Here is a 19981-nt window from a genome sequence, read left to right as displayed (position 1 = left end):
AGTAAAATAACATAAACCAAGTCTTTAAATAATTTCCTACATTCCTGATCTCACCTTCAATCATAATCTAAATGCCACAGAAAGGTAGCATTTATTGAGCATCTACTAAGTACTAAGTACTGAATTAATCAGGTGCTTTATGAATCTGCCCAACAATCCATGTCTGGCATTAACAAAGTTACAGCTTAGTTAGAACAGCCAAAAAATTCCCTCTAGGATCTAGTACCATGCCTCCCAATCACTAGGCACTAAACAGACATTTGTTAAACTGAAAAATAAACAAACTAAAATTTACACACACATACACACACACACACACATATACAACATACAAAGATGAAATACAATTTTGAATACCATGAACTAGAGGATCTAATTTTTGGACTAGATGATCTCTAGATATACCTGCTGTAACTGAAATACTGTGATTATAAGTGTGAGATGTCAGAAGGAAGGAACTGCATACTTTGTGCAGTGATTTCTACATTATGGATATCCAAAACTCTAAATATCACTAGTTTAAAGATGGTTTACATTTGTATAGTCATTCATATTTTTAAAACATTTTCATAGTCATTTCATTATTTATGTCTTTAAAAAATGATCAATTATAATGCAACGTTTACATCACAAAACCAGATCAGGATCTTACCTCTTTTCTCTCTTTCTGTAAGCTTGAAGCAGGCACGCTCCCTGTAGGTGGATTTCTAATTTGCTCCTCTTTTTGTTTTTGAGAATCTTTTCTTGGAATTACAGAGTTGTTTACCGTTTTGTCTTGTGTGTTGGTTTTAATATCTTTACTCATGTTCTGAACTCTCTTAGTCCTTTGGTTCTTCTGATCAAATCTCTTTTGTTCATAATCTTTTCTTGCCAGTTCATCCTTAACATAACCAAAATTAAAATTACTTAAAATCTATCCAAGTAGTAACGCTTTCACATCAAAAGTACTAGAATTTATTTTCTGCTGCTATAGAAATATAATTTAGCAGTTTTAAAGGCTTTATAAGTAAATGATATTGGTTTACATATGAATAAAAATTCTTTTTTAGAATAAACAAAAGATTAAAAAGACTGGTGTTTTATGGAGCAGAGGGGATGAGAAATAGTAGATGATGTTCAGGGATAAGAGGGCAACTTTTCATTATAAAGCTTTTTACACTTCTTGATGTTTAAACCATATGAATATAGTAACTGTTCCAAAAATTAAATTAAAAAATACGTTTCCAAAAAGTAAGCAATTTTGTAATAAAACACTGAGATTTATTTATAAATTAAAGTTACTTGTAGGTTTAAACAAGCATACTTTGCATGAAATCCACAGTTATAGAGTGACATATATTGCTAGTCGTCTGCAGAACCAGATATGAACTCCAAGTCTTCTGACTCTTAGCCCACGTTTTTTCTGGCGCATTACATAGCAGCTAATATAAATTCTTTATAACCACATTAGAGGTATATATTCTTAAAACAACAGTGTTTAAAACTGTATATTAGGGAATCCCCTGGCGGTCCAGTGGTTCAGACTCTGTGCTTTCACTGCTGAGGGCCCAGGTTCGATCCCACAAGCTACATAGTGAGGCCAAAAAAAACCAAAAAAACCCAAAAAAACAAGAAAGAAACAAAAAAAAATCCCCCAAACCAAAAAAACCTAACACTTCATCTTCTACCACTGTGAGTACGCAGATACACACATCTTACAGTCAGGAAAAAACATTTTGCACCCCAAGGTAAAGATGAGTTACCCTGTCTAGTTTTGCTTCTTCAAATACATAAAATTTTAAGAATTTCCTTTAAATTACTGACCCCTTGATAAAAACAACTGTCGTGGATTTTTGCAATGCTAATGTCTGAAGATACACCATGAGCTTTGTGGAGGTGAGAAAGTGGCAGTTTTTCCAGCTGGAACTGACTTCTCTAAACTTAGTAACCTTAAAAATATTGTGGAGTATTTTCCTTTTAAGTAACTGATGTTTTTACTTTGGTAAGCCAATGCTTCTAAATCTGCTGTCTTTTTTTTTAAAGGATCCTTTTTTTGTAAGTATACTTCTTCCTTTTCTAAATGCTTTTGCTAAATTTTCTTTCAAATCACTCATATTTTAGTTATTATCCACAATTTTCCAATTAACAGCCATAATATAATTTACGAGACAAAGCACATGTTAAGTAAAATGAAACTTATTACTAAGTAAGTATAAAGGGTGACAGAGTGAAATTAAGAATTATCAGTGGACTTAAAAGGACTATTTTGAGAATATGTATGATACTTGTAAATTGTAATAAATGTTATCTCCTAAGAATTCAATTAATTCTGTTTTTCTCCAATACTTACTTGAATTTCTCCAGAAATAGTTTTAATCCAGTTATCTACTGCCTTTCTGATTCGAATCTTCTCTGACATCTCTCTACAAAACAGAAAAAAGAATTTTCTTAAATTAACATTAAAGGTCCTAAGAATAGATCTCTTACCTAGTTTTGAATCTATTGTGTAGCCCAATATCCTTCATCTGAAAATGAAAAACCAATATTATTAGTTTCATCGAATGTTTGAAAAGCACATGTAGATCCCAGAAGAAATGTACCAAGGAGAGAAAAAAACTGGGAAAATTAACATCTGTGAAAAATAATAGCAACATGTACATACCCAAATTCCAACTTTATAATAAGTCCACATGTCAAAGGCAATGAAGAACATTTTCTAAACATTAAAACACACTAAAACAAAATGAAGCACTTAGAAAAAAAATTATGAGAGCCTGTAAACTGGCAGTTTCATAAAAAACCTTGGGATGCCAACATCCTGTCCTACCTGTTGGTAGATAGAGCATTGATAAATGAATACATGGCAGCTCCATCCTTTGCACGAATAATAGCTTCCAGGTTTTCTTCAAGTACTTTTTTATGGTTTTGTACTCCTCTCAAAATCTTCTCAGCATCTTTCAATACGGATCTCGTATTGGTTATTTGAAGCTTAATGGAATTCTGTGGAAGATCAGCAACCTCTGACACAATCTGAGATTCTTTTGGCTTAAAGGATAAAAAAGCAAGAATGTTAATATGTAAAACTCATATTAATATTTTAATCCAAATAAGAGCTATTACTATAGTTTGGGACATATACTATGCCAATATAGTCTAAGGAATCAATTTGTCAAATTGAAGAGCTATAAAAGAATACTTGGCAACTAAAGTTTCTTTCCATTTAGAAGCACTAATGTGAATGTTCAGTGAAATGGGGCTGGCAAGCCCACAGCAGTTCGGTGGCCAAAAAAAGCTCTATCTGGTGAAGAAAGCTAAAACAAAATAAGAGCAAGTTGGCTCTAGGTAGGCAGAGCAGACAATGTGAACTGGATAAACGAGGGCCATTCACAGTTCTCCTTCCACCTTCCTTCCTCTCCAACAGAAGCTGGAGAGCTACAGGTTGCCATGTGGCTCAGTCTTAGCCAAGGAGCAGTTAAGTAGAAATCACTTGATGAGGGCTTTTGGAAAAGTTTTGTAAGGGGAACAGGCTGGGCTGACATGTCTTTCCATGCTTTGTCTTCATCCTTCCTCTTGCTTTCTGTCTTGATAACTTTATTTCTTCGTAATTTTTACCTTTACTAATCATTAATTTTAGTATCTTGTTCCCACCTTACCTGGAGTATGCCATTTGTTTCGTTCCTCTTTTGGCCAAGATCATGAAGAATATCATCAGACTTCTGCACAGTCACTTTAGCTGTTCCTAGTTCTTCATAGGAAGGAAATTTCTGAGTGGATAGAGGGTCAATGCTGTAAAAGATTTAAAATTAAAGTTTTCTAAATTGTCATAAATTCAGTAAACAGTTGATTATATAAATCTTTGATACATCCTTAGTAATATGAATTCTAAATGAGTCTTATTAAAATTGTGCAGCAGAATTAATCAGTTATGTGATTAAACATATGAAACACCAAAAATTACAAGAAACAAGATTACTCTGGCCAGACTGGTTTAGGGATAGTAGAAAAAGAGCAGGAAACCGTTTTGCTTTGAAAAAGTTAACGTGCAGAAGCACTTCTGGAATGGTGGAGTAAGAATCTCTAAAAATCTACTCCTGTTAAGAGTAAAGAGAACACTAGCAAAAATGGTCAAATCAGCTTTTGCAGAACACTGGAAGTTAAACAAAAGCTTGCAACAACCCAAGGAATATTTAAGTAAGAAAATGGCTGACAAGAACAGCAAGCTCTATGGCATTTTTAACTCGCCCTATTCCCAGAGCCCTTTCCCCAACTCTGTGGTAGCTTTGAAAATCAACAGACTCAAGAATTCTCTGGTGGACCAGTGGGTAAGACTCTGTGTTCCCAATGCAGGGGGCCCAGGTTCGATCCCACATGCATGCCACAGCTAAGAAGTCTGCATGCTGCAACTAAGAAGCCCGCATACAGCAACTAAAAAGGCCATAACAAAGATCCCGCGTGCCACTACTAAGACCCAGCACAGCCAAAATAAATAAATAAAACATTAAAAAAAAAAAAAAAAGAGGGCTTCCCTGGTGGCACAGTGGTTGAGAGTCTGCCTGCCGATGCAGGGGACACGGGTTCGTGCCCCGGTCCAGGAAGATCCCACATGCCGAGGAGCAGCTAGGCCCATGAGCCATGGCTGCTGAGCCTGCGCGTCCGGAGCCTGTGCTCCGCAACAGGAGAGGCCACAACAGTGAGAGGCCCGCGTACCACAAAAAAAAAAAAGAAAGAAAACCAACAGCCTCACAACCACTAAAAAGTCAGAACGAGTTTGGAGCCCCTCAAAAAGTCCCATTCTCGGGCTTCCCTGGTGGTGCAGTGGTTGGGAGTCCGCCTGCTGATGCAGGGGACACGGGTTCATGCCCCGGTCTGGGAAGATCCCACATGCTGCGGAGCGGCTAGGCCCATGAGCCGTGGCCGCTGAGCCTGCGCGTCCGGAGCCTGTGCTCCGCAACGGGAGAGGCCACAACAGTGAGAGGCCCGCGTACCGCAAAAAAACAAAAACAAACAAACAAAAAAAAAGTCCCATTCTCAGGGTTTCTCCTTAGACCTGACTCAGAGTTATTTCAGTGAGAAATCCCATCCCCAGGTCATTCTTCGAAAACAGTGCCAATTGTTCAACATCTTAGCTGCCTGAGGGGGTCATGCCAGTTGAGGCAAACAAGAGGGTAAACAATAAACCAAAAATTTGGGGAATGAGATGTCCATGATGGAGTTCTGAAAAGCTCCAACACATTACTGGATCTAGAAGGTCATGTGCATGTACAGGGCTATGTGCATGCAAAAGAATGACCTAAAAAGGGCCTAATCTTTCACATCTGACTGACCATGGGCTCTGTGTGAGTAGGAAGTTAAGGTTAAGACAGACTTATAATCTGCTGGAGCACTGAAGGTGTGCCCCAACATGTACACACACACACACACACACACACACACACACATACAGCCCCTTGCAAAGACAGGGAGACTTATTCATTCAAAGCAGATAAGAAAATCTCCTTCCAATCATTAGCTGACATAGCTAACCAAATAGAGACTTGCTACACATGATAAAGAATTAAAATTATAGAATTAGTCCAGGAAAATCACTTAACAAACAGCAACAACATGAACAACAACAAAAATCAGCAATACCAACAAATGCTGGTTGGGGGTGGCAGTTGTTGGAAGAATCTGATTTCCAGAACTGGCACATTAAAATGTCTAATTTTCAACAAAAATGTTGTGAGACACAAAGAAACAGGAAAGTATAACTCAGACACACAAAAAGCATAGTCAGTAGAAACTGTCCTTGAGGAGCCCCAAATATTGGACTTACTAGAGAAAGAACATAAATGACCTACTACAATTAAAAGAAAGTATAAGAATGAAGTCTCAGGAACTCCCTGGTGGTACACTGGTTAGGACTCCGCGTTTTCACTGCCGAGGGCCTGGGTTCAACCCCTGGTCAGGGAACTAAGATCCTGCAAGCTGCACGACATGGCCAAAAAGAAACCTAAAAGAATGAAGTCTCACCAAAGAATATCAATAAAGATAAAAACTATTTTTTAAAAAATAGAAATTCTGAGAGTTGAAAAATACAATAACTGAAATGTAAAATTCACTAGACGTTACTGGGCATATACCCTGAGAAAACCATAATTCAAAAAGAGTCTTGTACCAAAATGTTCATTGCAGCCCTATTTACAATAGCCAGGACCCGGAAACAACCTAAGTGTCCATCATCGGACGAATGGATAAAGAAGATGTGGCACATATATACAATGGAATATTACTCAGCCATAAAAAGAAACGAAATTGAGCTATTTGTAATGAGGTGGATAGACCTAGAGTCTGTCATACAGAGTGAAGTAAGTCAGAAAGAGAAAGACAAATACCGTATGCTAACACATATATATGGAATTTAAGAAGAAAAAAAAGTCATGAAGAACCTAGGGGTAAGACAGGAATAAAGACACAGACCTACTAGAGAATGGACTTGAGGATATGGGGAGGGGGAAGGGTAAGCTGTGACAAAGTGAGAGAGTGGCGTGGACATATATACACTACCAAACATAAGGTAGATAGCTAGTGGAAAGCAGCCGCATAGCACAGGGAGATCAAGCTCGGTGCTTTGTGACCGCCTGGAGGAGTGGGATAGGGAGGGTGGGAGGGAGATGCAAGAGGGAGGGGATATGGGAACAACAACAACAACAAAAATTCACTAGACGGGCTAAACAGCATATTCAAATTGGCAAAAGAAAGAATCAGCAAATTTAAAGATAGATTAATTGAAATTATCCAGTTTGAGGAACAGAAGAAAAAAAGGATGAAAAAAATTAAAAGCCTCAGAGACCTGTGGAACATCATCAAGTATACCAACATACAACATAGCCCTAGGAGAGAAAAAAAAGGTCATGTGCACTATTTAACTGTGTAAAGAAATAATGGCCAAAAACTTCCCCAATTTAATGAATATTAATCCACTCATTCAGGAAGATCAACAAAATCTAAGGAGGATAAACTCAAAGAGATCCACACTTAGCTACATCATAGTCAAATTGTCAAAAGCCTAAGACACAGGGAGAATCCTGAAAGCAGCAAGAGAAAAATAACTAATTATATACAGTTTCCTCAGGAAGATTAACAGCTTACTTCTCATCAGAAATCATGAGGTCTAGAGGCAGTGAGATGACATATTCAAAGCACTAAAAGAAAAAGTGTCAACCAAAAATTCTACATCTGGCAAAACTACCCTTCAAAGGTAGAAATTAAGACATTCCTAGATAAACAAAACTGAGAGAATTCATCACCAGCAGACCTACTCTACAGTAAATACTAAAAAGAGTCCCTCAGAGTGAAATAAAAGGACACCACAAACTAACTCATATCCATGTGAAGAAACAAAGAGTACTGGTAAAAGTTAACTACATAGGTAAATATAAAAGACAGTATTAAATTATTTTTGTTTATAACTCTTTTCTTCTATCGGATTTAAAAGACAACTACATAAAGCAATAATTATCAAGCTGTATAGACAAACTTATAATGCAAGAAGACATAATTTGTATGACAATAATAGCAGAAAGAAAGGGGGAGGGAATCAATCTATATCAGAGCAAAGTTTTCGAATCCTATAGAAATTAAATTGGTATTAACCCTAACTAGATAATTTTAAATTAAGATGTTAATTGTAATTCCTAGGGCAACCACTGAGAAAATAACTCAAAAAATATAGTAAAAGAAGCAACAAGGGAATTAAAATCTTATACTAGAATATATATATTTAATTTAAAAAAAGACATTATGTAGGAATAGTGGAATAAAAAAAGACCTAAGATATAAAAAAACATATAACAACATGACAGACATAAATCTTACTGTATCAGTAATTACATTAAATGTAATGGACTAAAATTGTAATGTCTTCTTATGAGATTACGCAAAATGTGACACGTTTAGTTTTTATTATTGTAGTTTTCATGACATTCAAAAAAAATTATAGTGGCTTAGATTTGACTTTTTAAAAACTCTTTATAATGTAAAGTTTCAAACATACACAAAAGTAGAAAGAATAGTATAATGACCTCTATATACCTTTATTTAACTACAAAAATGACTAACTTATGGCTATTCTCATTTCATTTATACTTCCAACCCAGTTTTCCCCACCCTGCAATGGATTTTTTTTAATTAATTAATTTTATTATTATTATTATTTTTTGGCTGTGTTTGGTCTTCGTTGCTGTATGCGGGCTTTCTCTAGTTGCGGTGAGCAGGGGCTACTCTTCGTTGCGGTGCACCAGCTTCTCATTGTGGTGGCTTCTCTTGTTGCAGAGCACGGGCTCTAGGTGCACAGGCTTCAGTAGCTGTGACTTGCAGGTTCTAGAGCGCAGGCTCAGTAGTTGTGGTGCACGGGCTTAGTTGCTCCTCGGCATGTGGGACCTTCCCGGACCAGGGCTCGAACCCATGTCCCCTGTGTTGGCAGGTGGATTCTTAACCACTGTGCCACCAGGGAAGCCCCTGCAATGGATTATTATTGAAGCAAATCCCAGATATCATTTCATCAGAAATGAATAGTAAATAATCCAGTTTGAGAAAATTAGATGTATTCATAATTATATTATAGAAAAGAGGAAAGATCTATTAGCAGAAGAAAATAGTAACTAAATCTAAGACAATTTTTAAAAGCAATGTTTTAAATTCACTAAAATTTCTAAAGAAATTTAAAAAATATAAACAAAGCTCTTTTCAATGTAGCTTTTATTCCAATCTCTTGTTTTTACCTGTTTCTCCTCTCAGGATTCCATCCTATTTTTGATCTAGTTAGTAAGTTTTTGTCTGAAGATTCACTTATTCTTGTCAAAGAATCATAGTTATTCAAAATTTGTTCCAAGAGTCCTACATTTTCTGCAATAGAAGAAATACAGTATCATTTTTCAAGTACTAATTCATTTCTCTTTTATATACTATCTCACATATATGTGTACTAAATTAGTTTCATGTGGTGATTTAAAAATCATGTGGTGATTTTACAATTTACAATGTACATTCAACAATAAAACTAAATATTTATAACTCAAGGAAACTATACCAGTAAAATTTTAGGCCTGAATTTATTTCCATCACAGAAAAAAGGAATTTGAATGAGAAGTAACATCATCACAAAGCCCAGTAAACTGAACTATTTTTATAAACAGTAAAAGGGAGATTTAACTATTTCTTCACAACAACTATTGGTTGAATCTTCCTTTTAGCCTCATCTTTAATGAGACTACATAACAAAAATTTTTTTTTTTTGGTGAGGTTAGTTTATTAATTAAAGATTTTATTATCTTTTAAATTCCTTAAGATTCTTTAAATGTGTCCAAAACAAGACTGGAATGCATTTAAATGACTCCAAAAATGAAAGCTTATATTTAACATTTTTACTTACTTTTACTAGAAAGGCTATATTTTAAGTGTCTATAACAAATTATTATTTCCTGTTACTTATAAAGGTTATTAGCACTTTTTCCAATTGAACACAATAATAAATGTTAAATTTCTCTGAGTTTTAGTATTTTAAATTCACACTTAAAAACAATATAAGTAAACATGATAATCAACCTTACCTTCTATAAAGCATTATTTTTTATTTATTAATAACAAATTTTTTTCATTAAAGGTTTAAGTAATAACATGTTGAAGACAGTCAGAATAATTATAAAGGTATATCTCCAACTCCTTCTACAAAGAATCTAAAGAAGCTTGATTTGCCCAGAAAGTATCATTTAAATACAAATATTAAAAATAGAGATCCCACTTCAGTTACTACAAGGCACATTAGAGAATTATAAATCATGAGTGTGGAAATCTGTTCCTAATTTGAGATGGGTCTAATAAAAGTAGTGGGTGCTAATTATAATTGCTTTATTACCTGTATTTCGTGACATCTCCATATTTTCTTTTTTATTTGTAGGATTTTCCCTCTTTGATATTTTATCATACTTTGAAACAGGTACAGGAGCAAATCTGCGAGGTGCTGGTGTCTCCAAAGGAGATTTCTGTTTATCAAAATTGGTATCTTCAACCTCTACTGAAGGTGCTTCAATAGAAAATAAAGAAAATAATAAATTTAACTTACTTTTTAAAAACATTTAAATTGTAATATTACTCTTCCCCATATTTTAAAAATAAAACCAAAATTATATAGGATACTCAAATTATTAACAAATATATAGAAATAAGTTCATCCTCACTAAAACCAGAAGAATACAGACTATAAATACTTTATACTTATACCTAATAAATAAGAAAAAAATATGACAATATTCAGTGCTATTCAAGTTGTGGTGAAAAATGGCATAGCCAGACACTGCTCATGGCAATGAAAACTGGTAAGACCATGTGGTGCTAAGTATAGCAAGTCTTAAAATTTTTATATACTTTGATCTAGAGAGATCCCACTTTAGTGAGTACAAGATACATTAGACAACTATAAACGGTGAGCGCGGAAACCTGAGTTCTGGCTGTAGCTCTGACACTTTCACTCTCAAGCCAGGTGACCTTGAGCAGGCAGTCATAACCTTTCTGGGCTTCATCTTCCTCCCTTTACAACTTAAAAACTGACTCACATTACTTCACAAAAGTTTTGTAAGACCCACTCATTTGGGGGAAACGTAAAGCACCTTGCAAGTATAAGGAACCTTTAAAATGTCTGTAATCCAACAATGTTTTAACAAATCAAATGTTGGCAATATTGAACTACATGGATCTGTATATCATTAAAGGGATAGGCCCTTGATTTTCATTAGTTCATTATTCAAATATCAATAATTTGGAGATACATTTATTGATATAGTTTAAATTCCAAAGGTTTAACACAAATAAGCTATGTATTCCTTTGTTTTTATAAAGAGATTTTAAAAATTCCATTAAAATAGACTTGCATTACTAATTCTTTGAAAATATTTAGAAATAGTTTCTAATTGTACTCAGATGGTTTCTCCCGACAGAATCAAGAAAACAGTAAATAGCCAGTTTGTCAGAAAATTGGTGAATTGATGACAAGCATTTTTGATGCTAGATAAGTAAAATTTTTCTAAATTTATATAGAAGTGCTTCTAAGAATTTATGAAAGTTATTAATTAAAACCATTAAGTAGAACATGATCCATAACTTGACTGAACAAGTTTCAAAATAATCTAAAACTTACCTGACCTAAAAAAAAAAAACCCTAATTTTATAAAACAAAGACTTAGTCTCTCACAACCTTGTAAGTAAGTTTTCAGCTTATATACTGCAAAGAACATTCATAGCTGGCATTTTTTATTCATAGAAAACTACATATTTTTACCTTGTTTGGAAGCAAAGGTGTTATGTGAAGATAGATTACTGCTACCAAAATTCAAATGGTCTGGTTTTACAGAATACTTTTCCACTGCTCTAGAACGGGGCACAGTAACAGGCTGAAAACTACTAGTCTTGAGTGCAGCATTAATGAAGTGAGTCTAGAAAACAAAAATTACTTTGTTAATTTCAAATATCATTTGAAAGAGTTAGAGGACAAAATACCTTGAAATTTATTAGAAGACTTGAAAACAATCTATTAGATTTAATAAACAATGAAAATACATACATTACATGCAACTATCCACTGCAGCAGCAATGCCACTGGAAGCATATAATAGCACTTGGGTTAAGTCTGGCTCTGCAGTGTGGCCCTGATCATTTAATTTATTCTAAACCTCAGTTTCTTCCTTTTCACCTCAGAGATGGCTCAAGAGACACTGAAGCAGGGTAGGAGAGGACCAGGAAGAAGGGACCCTAGCCCTAGACCTCTACTTAAACCAGAGAATTTAAAACCAAAACATCTCATCTTTTATATCCTGGATGGTAAGACTTTATTTTAATTAAAGGTTTAAAAACTATTGATAGAAAGCACTCAAATAAAACAGTAGCTGCGCATAGTAGCAGCAGTAATTTATGCATTTACATATAAATGGAAACTATAGTGACAACACAGTTTTAACACTATTAAAACATCTGAAATGTGTAAGTATCTTAACTAATAAAACTGATTTTAAAAGAGTTTTATGCTAGGCAAAGAAAAACCAAAAAGATTTATTGAGATCACCCTTCAAAAAGAATTTCATTTCATCAAGCCTTAACTGAACTACTAAAATACTCATTGAAAGTTCAATTTTCTCTGTAGTTATAGGCTTTATAAATAAGATGTCTGAATTAGCAAAGATTCCATTCTTCCAAAATCAGAAAGTTAATAAATTATGCATTTATTTATGGAAGGATAAATGAATGGCAGGCACCTAGAACTACCTTAAAAAAACTCAATGTGCTTTTCAAATGTGTCATCTCATTCTATCCTGAACCAAAAATGTTTTCTAGGTAAAGAAATCAAGGCTCAGAGAAGCAAAGTTATCTGTAGACTGGGGACCAGCACTCTGATAGGCCCACTCCTAGTCTCTCCAGATAACGTGCTGCACACTCAATTTTAGCAATGTATGGAGTACTTATTAAAACTTTATTTTATATGCCCATAATCATTCCAATAAAAATAATACCTTAATCCCATGAAAATTTCAAGACAAGCTCTATTAGGAAGTCTTGAAAATAATAGGACATTAGTGTTCACTCTGTGATCTTGTATTGAGCTATGATAAGCTTATTTTTATATATTCTTCTGAATGTTATATTTTAATTTTATTTTTAAAAGTTTTAAAACTGCATACTAAGTAGGGAAAAAAAGTAAATTAAAATCAATGCAGGGCTTCCCTGGTGGTGCAGTGGTTAAGAATCCGCCTGCCAATGCAGGGGACACGGGTTTGAGCCCTGGTCCACGAAGATCCCACATGCCATGGGGCAACTAAGCCCATGCGCCACAACTACTGAGCCTGCACTCTAGAGCCCACGTGCCACAACTACTGAGCCCACGTGCCCCAACTACTGAAGCCCACGTGCCTAGAGCCTGTGCTCCGCAACAAGAGAAGCCACCGCAATGAGAAGCCCGTGCACCGCAACGGAGAGTAGCCCCCGCTCGCCGCAACTAGAGAAAGCCCGCACCCAGCAACAAAGACCCAACACAGCCAAAAATAAATAAATAAAATAAATAAATTTATAAAAAAAAACCCAAAGCATTTACGATGCTGGTCATTCACTCATTCAGAAATAAAGTATACTGAGTACCTGAGTGCTGGGTAGTATCCCAGGACTTAGAAATTCCAAAATAAATAAGAAACTATACTATCAGCTCTCTGTGAGGATAACTCTTCTTTTTATAATAGCCCAGTGCCTCATATTCAAAAGGCATAAGAATGTTCATTCTTTTTAATTAAGTAAATGTAGAAGCAAATAAGTATACTAGGTGGTTCTCATCCAAGGGTGTGCAACAGAATCATTAGAGAGCCTTCAAGGATTCCCAGACCCCATTTGAGACCTGCTGTCTCAGGCTTTCTGAGAGGTACAAGCACGTGTATATTTATAAAGCTCTCCAAATGAGTCTGATGCACATTCCCAGGCTAAGAGCCACTGATGTAAACAAAAAACTGCAATGCGATAAATGCCCTTTAAAAACGCCGTGAACGGAAATACCACAAAAGAAGGAAAAGCCAACTATAAGGAGAGGTCTCACAGAGCTAGACGTCTGAACTAGAACATGCAGAGTTACCCCATAGAGGAAAAGAATTCTGAACAAAAGCAAATCATTATTTAAGAACTAAAACTGTTACAATCTCCTGAGCTATTGCAATAATCAATGAATATTAGCTTAGAGATCCACGTGATAAAAGGTCATGGAATGTGTGATCCCTTTATTACCTGAATATCTATTTGTTGTTGCTGCAGTTTTTCAAGATGCCTAATGTACTGCTCCATAAACATATTCATTTGCTTTCCATGATCACGGCAGTGTAGTTTCTCATGTTTATTCTGAATGGTTGTCTGCTGCTCTGTAACGCGTTGTAGCTGTTTATCAGTCTCCTGTAACTTATTGAGTAATTCTGTAACAGTATTGACCTTTGCTTCCAACTCACTCTGCACCTAAAACAGTAAAAATATCCAAAGATATCAAAAATATGCTCAATTACTAGAAAGATTATATAAAATATTGGTATTGAGAAATTATCAAACCAGAGCTTTTACCCTCTAAATTTCTGATGATTTTATGCCTTTATTTTTAGAATCACAGAAATAAAAGGCAGCAGATAGTTATCTTTAAGTAGATCTTTTCTCTCATAAAAAATAACAAATTTGTCACATACGATTTTTATTTAAGTGGAAATTAAATACTTAATGGAAATTTAAAATACTTAAATGGAAATTAAAAAGAAGGAAATAGCAAAACAAAGTAGCTTTCAATACTTCACTAATCTGAGGCTGAGTTAGGTCAGCAGTCTTGGCTCTCCCCCTATTAGCTCTAAGACCTTATTGCTGACTCTGACCTGTTTCTCATTTTTCCCATTTACAAACTGAGGGGTTTGGCATAGATGGTCTGTATGGTCCCTTCTAGCTCTAAAATAAGGATAACCAACCATCCCATATACCCAGGACTGAGGGGTTCCCAAGATGAGATTTTTCAGCGCTAAAACTAAGAAAGTCCAGGATTTTCTAGAACTAACACAGGGATGAGAGGTAAATCTCACAACTTCTGAGAAATAATTCACAACTACAGACAGCAATATCCCTAGCCAATGGCTGGACACAACAATTACAGAATCAGTTTCTAATAAACATTTTTATATTTTACAAAGTAGTAATGACTATCTGGGAAGAAACAGATATACTTTTATCAGTGGAGCTGCTGTTGCAATGGCGGCAGCAGTTGCTGCAGCCACAGTTGCAGCTGAATCAATTCCACTGGGTGAAGTTCTATTCTCCTGAATAATAGGGTCCTTTTCTGCGCTGGCATCTTCTAAAAGCTGTACCTTTACCTCCTTAAAGACAGGGATGCTTTGAGCTCTGTAAATAAAAAAGGAATAAAATCTATTCAGTAACCTCTACTGAACCATTAGAAGAAATACCTACAAGTGGTAATCTGCTGCAGGTGAGTTTTCTTGATTTTTTTTAAAAAGTTAAATCCCTATTTTTCACTATCAGCATCTTATCAGTCATTTGGTTAATGAAATCTATTAAGGCTCAGGTCACTACACACTAAAGAAATAAAAAGGTAATTCCTTGGAAGGCACTGATATTTCAGAAAATATGACTTATGCATGTGGAAAAGACATGGGCACAATTAAAATGATTTATAGTCAAGAAGTACAAATTTAAAACATGCAGAAAAGGCTCTAAGAATTTAGGTATCAAGTTTTACACCCAAAGTAAGACAACCCAAGAGGGATTGTTAAAACTGCTGAAAAGAATTTTTTAAATTCTAACTCATTTAGATTTAATAAATGTCACCTAGTTTATTAAAATGGGCACAAAATATACTACTAAGCAGTCTGGATTAAAAATGAGTCCAGAGGGCTTCCCTGGTGGCGCCGTGGTTGAGAGTCTGCCTGCCGATGCAGGGAACACGGGTTCGTGCCCTGGTCCGGGAAGATCCCACATGCCACGGAGCGGCTGGGCCCGTAAGCCATGGCCGCTGAGCCTGCGTGTCCGGAGCCTGTGCTCTGCAACGGGAGAGGCCACAACAGTGTGGGGCCCACGTACCACAAAAAAAAAAAGAGTCCAGAAAATAGATGCATATTCACTGTAAGGGATTTAACTAAACACCTAAAAAAAAAAAGACTGGTTAATTTTGTGCTGTATTTGGCCTAAAAGAAATCAATGAAAGAAAACACTGACAAAACTGAAGAGTCCCTAAGGTAAGTCTAAGTAAAATCAATAGGAATGAGCTCCATCTCCAGCTGCTGAATTTCCACCCTTTGATTTTTTTTTTTGCGGTACGCGGGCCTCTCACTGTTGCAGCCTCTCCCGTTGCGGAGCACAGGCTCCGGACGCGCAGGCTCAGCGGCCAATGGCTCACGGGCCTAGCCGCTCAGCGGCATGTGGGATCTTCCCGGACCGGGGCACGAACCCGTGTCCCCTGCATCGGCAGGTGGACTCTCAACCACTGCGCCACCAGGGAAGTCCCCCACCCTTTGATTTTTGAAGAAGGCCACAGAGCTCTTAAACTTACTCCTCACTGATGTTGCCTCATTTCTATTAAGAGCATCATTTTTCTCTCATTCTCAAAATTTTGAAGTTAACTTCTCTATCCTCCGTTTACCTTCTCATGCCCAACTGAGTCATCAGGTTTTGTCAATTATTTCATCACAATTGCAGGACTAGTGTCATGGAATTATGGAGGTAGGGGGAACCCAGTAGCCCATCCTTCCTAATTTTCACATCAAGAAACTGAGGTCCATAGAGGTAATGGGATTTACTTGATCACGTCACAGAACTAGTAAGTAGCTGAGTTAGGACCAGTTCCCAGAGATCGTCCCATGACACCAAGCTTTCTCTCTCAAACAGCACTTCTCCCTTCAGACTTCTGCTCTAGTACAAAACCGTCATCTCTGGCCAACTATTTCATTCTTCCCGTTTCTAATTGCTTAAAAACTTTCCACACACATTTTCCCACCATTCAAAAATCTAAAATCATTCCTTATAGACAACTGAATAGGCTACTTTCCCGTTTGGCCTTCCACACACTCCATCCTCTGGCCCTGCCCTATACATACTGCACTTTTCCTCCCAAAACCACCTCTTCCTGAGTCACACTGCTCTCACTGACTACGCCATGCCGCTCCCACAGCTGACTCCATGCTTTTTCTCACTCTCTCAACCTTCTTCACCCAACTTACTCTATCCTTCTCCTCAAGATACAACAAAAGCCTTACCTTTTTCAATAAGCCTGCTCTCATAACACTTCCTCTTGATCTCTCCATTCATTAATTACTTTTGCATTTACTTCCTATACCACACAACTGAGGCTTGATAGTCAGCCATCCTATGGTTTAAATGTCTGTACAGAACAGTTTAACAGTGTATTGAATGTTTCCTCTCGCAGCTCTAATCATGCATTCCTTCATATATCTGCCTATTCTCTCCCCAACCAAGCTCTAAGCAACCTGGGGTGGGGGTCCGGGGACTTCTTTTATACCAAACAGCAACTAAGAAAGAGCACATAGTAGGTGCTCAATACACATTTAGCTGACTGAATGGTGTACTAAGAAAATGTAATTGAGATAATCCATATCTTTTAGAATTTCTGTCTGAAGTCTGAATGTGACTTACCCTTTAAGATCTTTCATTCTACATTAATACATTAAATTGACCAACAAGAAAAATAACATTATAAGGCTAGACATCAACTTCTTTATAGGCTTTAAAGTTTTATTTTTTCCAATTATCAAATTAATAAATGCTCAATGTAGCAAATGAGCTTCTAAGTGTAAAGAACTAGAAAAAAATGCACATAACTCTCCCATTCAGAAGAAACTGTTTCCTTCTAGTCTTTTTCTAGAACTTTCTTCTTTACTCCTAAATCCTCTGAATCTGGCATCTATCCCAATGCTACACTGAAACTGCTCTTACCGAGGCCATTAATACCTCGTCTTGCTCAATTCAATGGACACTTTTCAGTCCTTATCTTTCTTTACCTCTGAGCAGCTATCAAACTTAGAACCTCATTTCCCTTGGTTTTGTTAAGACCATACTCTCTTACACCTCTGGATAAACTTTCTGAGTAGCATTTAGAAGCCACATTGCTTTCTTTGCACATCTCTTAAAGGTTTGGTTTTCTCAGAGCCCTACCCTATGCCATCTCTTTTCACTCTCACACTCCCACCGAGTCACTTCAATCACTTCCAGAGCTTAGACTACTATCTACATACAGATGACTTATGGATTTCCAGCTTAGACCCCTTTTGTGAAATTGACCTTTATATTCAATTTCCTATCGGACATTTTTCACCTGGATGTCTCATAGGTACCTCAAACCCCTGCTTACGTCTAAAATGAAATTTATTCCCCAAAGGCTTCCCTTTCTTAATGAATACTACTACTGACTATGCATTTATACAAGCCAAAAATCTAGGATCCATCCTTAGCTCCTTCCTCACTCTCGCATTTAAGCAGCAATTCCTGTCAATTCTATCTCCAGGTCATCTTCCAAACCTGTGTACTCCTCTCCAGCCCAGCATGATTCCCACCCTCACATTCCACCACTCCCCAATGTACTCAGGACCAATCTAATTCATCTCTTTAAAAGATTCCTGAAAAATTCATAGTCAACTGGTTTCCTGGACTCCAGTCCAGTCCTCTTCCAATCCATTTTTTCATAACTACCTGAGTGAGCCTTTTAAGAAAAATATATCATACTTTAAAACTTTTAAATGATTTGCCATTTCTCTTTAAGTCCAAACTTCTTTAAAGTAGTTTATAACCTCACCCCTTGCTTACCTCTCCAGCCACATGTAAGGACATTCTATCCTTGTTCTAGACACTCTGGACAGACTCTTCTTTCCTCAAAGGCTCCAGCTGATTACCTTTTATCACAGCTTTACAGCATATTATAGTAGCAAATAGGGCAGATTTTCCATCATTCCATTTCTGTTTCTCCAAAATTAGCTATTCTCAACTGTGTGCATTCTACATGTATGTATTCTTAACAGTATGTGTATATATTCTCAACTTGTGTGTCCTTCCAAGTAAATTTTAGAATCACTTTGCCAAATTCCATCCACCATTCTCAAAAAAAAAAAAATTCAAGTGACACTAACTACAGCAAAATCTCTCTTAACCCAGTATGACAGTCATTTTATACTTCTGACTCAATTATTATTCTCTACATTGCAATAACCTTCTCAGAGGCCCTTCCTAGTTTTTTTGTTTTTTGCTTTTTTAAAAAAATTCTGTTCCTGAAATGGGGAGAGATCTACTGTGAAAAGATAAGAGGAGTAGTGTTCACAGTTACCTCTCACTGTCCACTTGTATATAAACAACTTCCCCCTCTCAGATCTGAGAGTTCTGACTTGAAGGCAAGTTGATAAAGTCCCTATTACGGTTGCAAGCAGCCACTTCCACCTGGGGTCAGCTGGATGGAAATGGTAATCACTTTCTCTCCAAATGAGTCAGATGTAGTCTGCAATTTTTAGTTCAAGTATAGAATTTGGGAGACTGTACTACTCCCTCATGCCCTTACTTTTGCCTTTTCTTATATATTTACAAATCCCAGAATGCAATTTACCATCCAAATTCTCCTCCTAACCACCATGTCACATATTGGGAACTGGAGGCTGATCAAATGTAAAAAGGAAAAGCACCATTAAGCAAAACAACCAGTTGTGAAACTCTGGCTGGCTCAGATCACACCCTTGTAGTTTGGAGGTAATATTTATTTCGTTAGTGTTTCCCAGAGTATAATATGTATACCATGGATAACTATAGGTGAAAAAGAATAAACTTAATTTTAATAGTTATATACTTATTTTCATTGTATTATTAGAAATACCAACTTTCCACTTATAGAAGTAATCTAAAATTTCCTTTTTGAATAAAATGAGAGTTCAAAAGTAAGTAAAAAATTTTCCTATTTTCTAAGGGGCGTCCCAGGCCGCTCTGGTTTAGGAGTAGAATACATTTAGCCTAAGAATATGTATCTCATTCCACTGCCACTAATGATAAAAAAAAAAATTCCTCCAGTGTTATATTCTTTCATGTTTAGCATGGTGCTGTTGTCAGGGTTGGTTCTGTATTTTACTGGCATTAAAGATAAAGTTGGGAGGAAGCATTTGAATAGAGTAGTAGCCACATTCCCCTTCACTCCATCCAGATGCTAAGCTTGTCCCTTTCTCAAATCTTAACCAGAAAAAGTCTAAATTGTCCTTTGATAGTAAGTAGTAAGTATTATATATTTGGAACTACTTGACTACTACTATAAGCAGTATAGTGAGGTGACTAAGAGAGGACTCTGAAGACAGACTACCTGGGTTTGAATCCCAGCCCAGTGAATACTTGCTAAATGACTTTGGGAAAATCAATCCCTCTCTACCTCAGTTTCCTTATCTATAAAATGGGGATTCTGTAAAATTGGGATAGT

General features: G+C 36.3%; 1 protein-coding gene across 5 annotated transcripts in view; it reads right to left on the bottom strand.

The window, feature by feature from the left end:
- KIAA0586 overlaps positions 1 to 19981 on the bottom strand; it is a gene marked incomplete at its 5' end in the record, with an annotated part of 114289 nt that overhangs the window by 88861 nt on the left and 5447 nt on the right. For 4 of the 5 annotated variants that reach the window (XM_079699607.1, XM_079699603.1, XM_079699604.1 and 1 more), the window contains 9 exons: positions 653 to 880; positions 2330 to 2402; positions 2807 to 3024; positions 3633 to 3765; positions 8742 to 8865; positions 9875 to 10042; positions 11294 to 11447; positions 13771 to 13992; positions 14736 to 14910. In XM_079699607.1, coding sequence (XP_079555733.1) covers positions 653 to 880; positions 2330 to 2402; positions 2807 to 3024; positions 3633 to 3765; positions 8742 to 8865; positions 9875 to 10042; positions 11294 to 11447; positions 13771 to 13992; positions 14736 to 14910 — 1495 coding nt within the window. The remainder of the gene's footprint in view (positions 1 to 652; positions 881 to 2329; positions 2403 to 2806; positions 3025 to 3632; positions 3766 to 8741; positions 8866 to 9874; positions 10043 to 11293; positions 11448 to 13770; positions 13993 to 14735; positions 14911 to 19981) is intronic. The other variant, XM_079699606.1, reaches the window with a different exon arrangement.

This window comes from Hyperoodon ampullatus, assembly GCF_949752795.1.
Source record: "Hyperoodon ampullatus genome assembly, chromosome: 3".
NCBI classification, from domain to species: domain Eukaryota; kingdom Metazoa; phylum Chordata; class Mammalia; order Artiodactyla; family Ziphiidae; genus Hyperoodon; species Hyperoodon ampullatus.
The sequence above is the reverse complement of the archived record's forward strand: the minus strand, read 5'-3'. Positions and strand labels throughout refer to the sequence as shown.